This window comes from Zeus faber, assembly GCF_960531495.2.
Source record: "Zeus faber genome assembly, chromosome: 7".
Taxonomy (NCBI): Eukaryota; Metazoa; Chordata; class Actinopteri; order Zeiformes; family Zeidae; genus Zeus; species Zeus faber.
In genome coordinates this window covers 29939095-29948515 of record NC_137203.1, presented here as the reverse complement: position 1 = coordinate 29948515, position 9421 = coordinate 29939095, and the positions used below count along the sequence as shown (strand labels likewise).

The 9421-nt window shown below is 45.4% G+C and overlaps 1 protein-coding gene across 1 annotated transcript in view; it reads left to right on the top strand.

Annotated features, from left to right (window-relative positions):
* Positions 1-974: 974 nt before the first annotated feature.
* cacna1ba (calcium channel, voltage-dependent, N type, alpha 1B subunit, a) overlaps positions 975-9421 on the top strand; it is a gene marked incomplete at both ends in the record, with an annotated part of 136297 nt that continues 127850 nt past the window's right edge. The window contains 3 exon segments of the mRNA XM_080004319.1: positions 975-1245; positions 3126-3238; positions 4746-4885. Of these exon segments, the coding sequence (XP_079860445.1) occupies positions 975-1245; positions 3126-3238; positions 4746-4885 (524 nt within the window).

The window sequence follows — 9421 nt, the reverse complement described above, 5'->3', positions numbered from 1 at the left end:
GCCAATACATTGATCGGCTATTTCTTATTAAGTGCCAGCTAAGTGAAGTATCAAACAGTTGGTTTTTCCTGATGAAATAGTCTTGTGAATTACCACTTTAAATATAGGCATGAGATGGTTTTACGGAGACATTTCATACTGAATTGAATTGATCTGGCATCGGTCCACCCATCAATCCATTGACTTAACCCGCTCTCTACCCACCACCACACCCCACTTTGCTCTGTTGCTATGGATACAGAGACGTGCGGGTGGAGCCAGTGGCTGGCGTCTCTCTGGTCACGTGGTTTGATTCATAAGGAGCAGTGGCTGGAGAAAGTGTTTTGCATTAGACACCGGGTTTCTGCGGAGGAAGGGGTTGGTCAAACGAATATATTCAGAAAGGGGAAGCAAGAGGCTCGTTAATCCAGATAAACGCAGCTGGCGAGTCGAGCCGCGGGTCCGAAACGATGGAAGCCACGGTCGTTGCCGGAGCTGCTCCGTGAGGCCGCCGTGCGTCTGGAAGCCTCCCGTCTGATGGGCTCGTTTGCGCAAGATGCAAAATGTTGCGACGCAGGAGTTGATGTGAAATTGCCTGCTTTTTAAACCACATTTCGTCCCAGTGTCAGCGCAATGGAGCCTTGACGCGTCGCCCGAATCGAACCACGGAAGAGGAGCAACCCGCGGAAAAATGATGCATCATGGATTCGGGGGATTTAAACTTTGCGCCTGTCTCTCGGTGTGTTCTCCCCGTCTGGAGCGCTGAAGGCATGGGCAGCGGGAGGACAGCGGAGAGGAGACCCACCTGCTGATCAGAGAGAGAGAGAGAGAGATCCCTGTTTTCTTTGGATGTTTGAACATTCTCCTGGACATTACACGCACCCAGAGAAACTTGTGGCTGGGACAGCTGTGTGTGTTGTGATGCTTCTTCTCCATCTTCTCTCTCGTCTCAGTTTTGATTTCTCCAGTCAGACCCCCAGTGCTATCCCAGAAGAATGGCACGCTTCGATGACGAGCTGTCCGGCCGGTATGGGAGCGGTTGTCCTGCGGGCCCCGGCAGAGGGGCGAGCCGGCAGCCGGGCCTTCCGGGGGGTCAGAGGGTGTACAAGCAGACGATGGCTCAAAGAGCCCGGACCATGGCCATCTACAACCCGATTCCCGTCAAACAGAGCTGCCTCACAGTCAACCGCTCCCTGTTCATCTTCAGCGAGGATAACATCATACGAAAATATGCCAAAAAGATCACCGAATGGCCATATCCTTTCAGTCTCTCAAATAGCAATTGGGGAAATGTGCTTGATTCGATGTGGCCTATTGCGCACTTAATGGCATTTCCTTTGCCTTTTCTTTGATTTGAATCGTCCATTGCCAAAGCTTGTAGGAGGGTGGCGACAAGCACAATTCGCATTTGGAGCCAATTGGGGTCCAATTGAGTCGTATGCACATGCGAAGTATCGCACGTGGATTTTACAGACCGATTTCTGGTGTTAAATATTCCGGCGTATTTGTTGTTGTTGCTGTTGCTGTTGTTGTTGTTGTTGTTGTTGTTGTTGCTGTTGTTGTTGTTGTTGCTGTTGTTGTTGTTGTTGCTTGGCGCCTTCTAATAAAGTCACCGCACGCACCCTGGCGCTGTCCATGGTGCCGATTTGGGACAGGTACTGTCCATGGTTCTGAACTCAGCTGCGGGTGTTCAGCAGCGCCATGGACCGCGCCGCCGGCAGCACCGCTTCCCCACATACAAGCGTGACCGGTCGTGGTTTCTCCATCAAACGATCAGTTCATACAGGAACAAAGTCATTTTGGTGTACTCAGCCTATGTCCTAGCAGTGTGAGCATTAAATAATCGCATGACATTGCAACCTGTTGAGGGTTCATGCATTGACTCTCCAAACGTTTTCCTTTCACTTCTTATAGTATATCGTACTTCTTGTTGTGTATTGCATATATTTTTTCTTTATTTTTTTAGTGTCTGAGTGTGAAAGGTGTTGCAATTAATTCGCATTAAGTTGCATAATGGCCTCCATTACTGAAGTAACCGGTTGGTTATCCTCCGGTGCTGAGCAAACATTTATCACTCTTTTGACTTAGCACTACATTACTGAGCCCTTTATCCTGACGCAGATGCAATTCATGGCAACACCGCAGAATGATCCATTATGGCCCCGAGCAGCTGTAGGCCAGTGGCTCTCTCTCTCTCTCTCCCAACTGACGACTTCTGTCCCCCCCCCCCCCCCCCCCCACACACACACACACATTCAGAGCCCCCTGGAGGTTTCCTGGATCGATGGCTCTAATGACCCAGCAGCCGTCAATGCAGGGAGCTACACAAGAATATCAGTGGAATTGTGTGTGTTTGTTTCGAAATGGCCACTCCTTTTGCACAGTATTGTGCAAAGACCATTAATGGTTAATGGTTCTTCTTTAAATAGATGGTGGCTGTAGAGGATCTGGGGCTCATATAGTATAGTCGTGTTATGATTTTAAGACCCTTTTGGCTTTTTATTTTAGTCTAGCAACAATTTCAAGTATTTTTGCTTGATATTGTCTATGGCGAATCCTTCACCTTCCATTGATTTAGTCAAACCTACAATAAATAGAAACTGATAAAAATTTGCATTGCATTGCATTGATATACAGTAAGTGTCAACAACCAGCTCCTCTATCTACAAGACCTGTTTTAATTAGTTATTTTGTGTTATTGTTGAGCTGAATGGTTTACTATTTGCACCTTCTTTTGAAGTATACTACAAAACAAAGAATAATGTGATGGTGATGACAGGCATAGGTAAGATAGATAGATAGAAATCAAAATGTATGTTTTATTTATCCCCGGATGGAAATTGCAGTGTCAGAAGCAGTTTACATAAAAAAATAGGTAATAAATAGAAAGCAATGGAATAAGAAGAAAAGAAAATGTATGGAAAATTTGGGAACATACCGAGCAGTGAACTAGAAAGCTGAATCTAAGATTAGAATACCTAATGAGAAAAATGATTAAATATAAGGAAAAAAAACAACTTCAAAGATTTCCGCTATTTGTTTGTTGGCTTGTTTGTGTGTGTTCTTGTGCTTTCTTCGGTTGAATCACTTGTGACCATGTGGTGTTACTTGCATACCATCGCATCTCCCCACATCTTCCTTAACAGACCCCACTCCATTCGAATACATGATCTTGGCCACCATTATCGCCAACTGCATTGTGCTGGCACTGGAGCAACACCTGCCGGCCTGTGACAAGACCCCAATGTCAGAGCGCTTGGTAAGTAATCCCAGTAACCCAGTAAACTCCTCTCTTTCTCTCTCTCTGTAAAGGACCTCAAGGCCTCACCCATGAACGATTATACTGTAGGGAGAATAAAGGATGACAAAAGTGCTGTGTCCGAAATTGCATAGTACATACTCCATGTTCTATCATTAGGTTTTATTGTATATTTTATCATTTTCTACATATCTCCATTTTCTTTCTGATATTTCATTGCTTCATCATTATTGCCTACTTTTTTTTTATGTGAGCTGCTGCTGACAGCGCAATTTCTACCATCTATTGATCTATTTAACTATCTATCTGTCTATCCATCTATTTAGCATCTTGATTTACATTATTTGAGCATATCATAGTTTTGGCGTACTACACAAGATGCTGGTATGCCATTTCAGACACAGCAAATGCCCCTTAGGGTGCAGGAGTGCCTTACTAAAGCCGATGGAAATGTTTGAAAAAGATATTCAGCTGCCCATCCGAAATTAAGTTAGTTTCACTCCAACAGCCTTCAGGTTGCCTTTCTTTGGATGGAAATATATTCCATACCTTCACAGAATTCAATTACGGACTTTGCGACACCTCGGCAGATGTTAATGAAGATTTCTTGGAGAGGAGGTCACGGGATCTCTCTCCCAGAATGCTGCAGGTTAGACAGACCATCCCCCCAGAGTTGCTTTTGATCCCCTCCTCCACCCTCCAGCCCTCCTTTGTGTGTGTGTGTATGTGTAGCCTCTCCGCCTCTCTCCAGCTGTAGAGACAGGGTGGATGGGAATGGTGAGCCAGTCTTCAGGTGGCTCACCGTTCCACCCCATCACTAAGTTGTTCCATTAACACATTCAGTCCAATCAAAAGAGCCGGCAGCAGTGAGGGCAGAACGATAAGTCCATTTCAATCCACGCCTGGCAAGTCGAGGACTTCTAAAATGACACAATGACCCAAAAGCAGGAAATCTTTGCACCTGCTTTTCGCCATCCAGGAAGGGACTGAGTCATCCATTTTATTGTATTTATGTCTGACCCAGCTTCATGCCACCGTTTCCCCACCACGGACTTCTCTTCTCCAACCTGTGTTTAACTTCTAGTTAATGGTTCCTCATCCTGTTGTCTGAGCGTTGTGGTTGTGTATTCCATCGCTCGTGCCCCACTGTTTGGTGGCCTGAAAGCTAATTTTACTTTGTCAACTTTGTCAGTTCTCATTCAGATCTAGGACTTTATGGTGGTGAAACCGTGACTCGATAGCAACTGGGTGGAAACCCGAAGGAAGCCGCAAAACTGAATACGATAACTGCACTCGTATCTGCTTTTTAAGTCTTCTTTTCTTTGTCATTTCGCTACACACATAGTGATAAAATAAAATAACAACTTGGATTACTGTTTATTCATCTGTTTACATTCACGGTCGATCGTTGTTTAAATAATTCGAAGTCCACGTCGTCTGAGACATCTGAGTCAAGTCCGATGAATTCTGCTGAATTGTGAATTCTCACCCTCTCCCTTCTCGCCAGGACGACACTGAGCCCTACTTTATTGGAATATTTTGCTTCGAGGCCGGCATCAAGATCATCGCCCTTGGCTTCGCCTTCCACAAAGGTTCCTACCTGCGAAACGGCTGGAATGTAATGGACTTTGTGGTGGTCTTGACAGGGTGAGTAACGTGACGATACTGGCCTGCCACGCTGCTAAACAACAGGATTGACCGTCATCACAGACTAATGGGTTTGTGTGTGTGTGTGTGTGTGTGTGTGTGTGTGTGTGTGTGTGTGTGTGTGTGTGTATGCGCACTGGTGCATGGGAGTAGCCATGAGCTCCTTCTCATGCATGCTTTGTTTTGTTTGGAATGATCAAGGTTGCTGCAGGACCAAGCCATCCCCGTAGCTTTGGTAGCAACTTTGATCCACTGAAGGTCTGAGCCCTTGCTGCGTTAATTCTTAAAAAAAAAAAAAAAATCGTCCCAAGTTCAGGCAGCACGCTGGGGTCTCTTTTTGCTCAGTTTTGTGGACTTAAAGGAAAGTTGTGTGAAGGAAAGGGTTTGCCAGACTGGACTATAGTCCCCAATTTCCTATTGTGTCACCGTAGGAGCCAAATCTCCAGAGATGATTTTTCCTCGTAACTTGGGAGTTATAACCATTGAAAAACACATCGAACATGGTTCAAGTGGAAATCCATGAGATTGTCACATTTTCTTTCCTCCAAACTGTGCCTTCTTGATTGATTGATTTTTGTTTCTTGGTCACTTGAGACGGTGGGGATGTTTTATTTTGTCCGCGGTTGCGGTTTTTTGCCGGTGTCTGATCTGTGCATTCCTGCGGGAAAAGGCCGACCCCGCCACCAATGACGGAAACGGCGTTCAGAGGAGCACATAATGTTCATAACACAAATACATAAAATGGCTGTTTCTCAAAGTATCAAATGTGAAATTGAATCTCGTAACGATTCATCCAGCCTCTTCACGGCGCTTCTTTCCCGGAGCCGAGCGAGGTGTCGCAGGACGTGAAAGGAAAGCAAAAGCAAAGGGAAGGAGAGGGGATGAAAGGGAAGGAGAGGAGAGAGTCTTCCAGCCCTGCGTGGCCTGCTCCTGTGTGAGATGGAGATGGAAGGGTGGGGGGGGTTGTCAGGGTGGGTGGTGGAGGATGGGAGGATAAGGTGTGTGTGCGGGGTGGTTGTGGTTTAGCAACAAGGATGGAGGAGAGAGTCCCCGGGTAGTTTCCCAGGTAGCAGGTCGATTTTATTTTTATTTATTTATATATTCATTTTTATGAGCGCTATCTACTGGGGTTTACGTCAGTCACCTCGCTGCAATAAACACAGGCCGCACCCATTCACCCACCTTGTGCATGTCCTGGGTCTGAAGGTGCTGGAATATCCGGAAGCCCCTTTTTTCTCTTTGTTTGTTTATTTGTTTGTCTCCATTCTCTCCAGGAGGAAGGAGGAGGAAACAGTCGGCAGGAAATGTAATAAGCACAGCGAGCGTCACAATGAGTCTGCTTCTGCTTGAAACAGGGAATACTCTCTCTCTCTCTCTCTCTCTCTCTCTCTCTCTCTCTCTCTCTGTACAGTTTTAATAGTGAGTTCATCTTAAAGTCATATCTAGTCGCCAATTGCTTGTCTAATCACACGATCGGTAGATGTATTTATTCCATAAACAGCAAGTTTCAAATACTATAACTGATATACTGTAAGTGTACAGTTGATCTTTTTCACATTTTTTTCTACCACTTCCCTTCCCCACATCAGGTCCCAAATAAAGTACAACATGATTTAGGCATTTAGAGAAGGGAAAATAAATGAATATATAAAGAAATAATAAAAATCGTAATAAAGAATAATTGAATTTGTTTATTAACTAATTAACAAATTATTGAATTAATAAACATACTAATTTATTCAAATATCAATACAATTTTAATTTGTTAATATTCGTTTTTTGTTAGTTTTTGTTTATTTAACTTGTAAACTGTGAGAGGCCAGTTCTCAAATTTTAAGGCTGTGACATTCTACACTTGTATCCCCAGCAAATAGCAACGCTTGAATGGACTTTTCACATTGGAACGCTTCCGAAATACAAATTCAAAATATGAACAATCTGCTTTGGGAGGATTCAAATTGTCAAAATCAGTGTAATATCTCCAATCGATCGTGTGTAGTTCTTGTTCTCAGTATTTGTTGATGGAGTGAGGTGAGGGTTATTGACAGCTTGTCAGAGCCCGTGCCGGGGCCCCACCCTCCTCCACCCTGTGCGGCCCCCGGGCAGGCGTGATTGAATTGGGGGGCCGAGCAGGCTGACATGATAACTGTAATTGAAGGGCCAGGTGGTGGATGGGAGCCATTACGGCAGCAGTCTGGGCCATCTTATCACTACGGCGCTAGGCTTGTGGACACAGGGCTGCTAACACACAGACACACACACAAACACACACACACACACACACACACACACACACATGTAGATGACATCATAATCGTACATGTTCAGACAAAACAGGCTCACTTGGATGCACACACAAACACACACACCCAATCACTGCCATGATGCATCCATTTCCTGTAGGATGTGCCTCATGGACAGCGATTCCGTTTGGCCATTAGCACTGATTATCACCGCCGGAGCTAATTAGCATCAGCGCTAGGCTCACACACAGACGCCAAACGCACACCACAGTGATCGGTGTGTAGCAGGCATTCGGTGGGCAGATGTGTGATAAACATCGTTGCAGGGCGTGGCACATTCTACCGGCCATTACCGCTCACAACAACATGGCATCCATCCATCCATCCATGCATCCCAGGGGAGGGGATGGTCATCTTTCACAGGTGGCTTATCAGACACAACTGAGCGCGGGATAAATCCAAAGGAGCTTTGGATGCAAGTCCACCCTCCCCCCCACCACCATCACCACCACTCCCCCATTGCAGCGTCTCAGCTGCCATGCTCCAGTACGGCGGGAGTAGCGAGACACTAATAAGAGTCTCTATATACAGTTTATATATATATATCTGCCTCACCCCTTGTACTCCAGCTCCCTTGATCAAAAACGTATTGATCCGATCACTGGGGCGGGATCAAAGCGGCAAGAGGAGGTGGGGGCGCAACCTCCCTGTGCCCGCCGCTGCTGCGTCCTGCTAGCTCAGCTGGATGCTAATGGAAGTTTGAATCTGAAATGGAGATGTCCGCCATTTGGATAGAACCGGGCAGTAATTAGATTCTGTGCAGCGGGCTATTAGGCTTTATTGTTCTCGCTGTAGCTCAGAGGCGTCAACACGTTACGATCCAGAGGAGATAGAGAAGATATGAGATATGATCTAAAGACTTGCATTACACAAAGTCTTGAAATACTACAGTTCTGACAGACAACTCTTAGATTTCCTTCAAAATGATTTTTATTTATTTTGCATCGTTTGAGTTTGGTGTCTGGGTCCTACTTTTCAACCCTCCCCATGAGGTGTACAGAAAACACAAGCATCCTTAATGAGCTAGAAATATAAGAGTGATGAGCTCAAATCCCCCCGTGGGATAGAAGAGTCGAGCATAACAGGTGGATGCAGGGCGGGTGGAGGCAGCACAGCAACACAGCAAGCAAAGCACGCAGCAAAGCAGGCAGCAAAGCAGGCAGCAAAGCAGGCAGCAAAGCACGCAGCAAAGCAGGCAGCAAAGCAGGCAGCAAAGCAGGCAGCAAAGCAGGCAGCAAAGCAGGCAGCAAAGCAGGCAGTAAAGCAGGTAGGGCAGGAGGAACTGGTTGCTTAAATAGGCTGGCCAATTATGGGCGTGGAAGCTTGTGGCACTGTCGAGTTGTCTGACAGAACTAGCGCCACAAGCTAAGCCTCATTTGGCATAGTTGGATTATTGAACTTTGCATGTTGAATATATGATCAGATCAATCAATATTGTTAAAAGTATATGATAATAAATATATTGAATATATAAATGTGAAAATATTCATTAAAAAAAAACAAAAAAAACGTCCACACTGACAAAATGACATTGGTACACGGATCAGATTGCCTGTAATTCAGTGACACGTAAAGGATGAACTCCAGAACTGTGAAACATAAAGAATATGTTGTTACATTGTTAGAATATCATTATCATGTGGTTATATTCGACAAGGATGGTTTTTTTTACTACTCAGCAATATACGGGCAACTGTAAACCCCTCTGTAACCGGCTCCACACATCCGTCTACTCTTGCACTTTTTCCCCATATCTCAAATGGTGACGATGTCACCTCCACAGCTGTAAAGGAGTGTTTCATTGGCGTGAAAAAAATGTATAGGTTGGAGAAGATATTCAAACGAGTGAAATAGGCAGAACGTGTTTGTTTGCAGCGGTATTTGTTCATGGAAAGAAAGAAGCTCCCGGAATAATCTCCCCCTCACATCTTTAGCGACGGGAATATTGGGTAATATGATAACAGTGTATTTGCAGTGCAAATGTCAGAGTAAATCAGTAGAGAAGCCTCATTTCCCTTCCTCCCCTCCCATCTCGCTCTCCCTCTCTCTCAGCTGGAAAGCTTTCACACACACACACACACACACACACACACACACACACACACACACACACACACACACACACACACACACACACACGCAGTATCACCAGGGACTGGGGAGGGGTCTCTATGTCCTACACAGTGAAATCACAGCCAGTAGACCCCGGGGAGGCAACGCTGAGAAATAAACA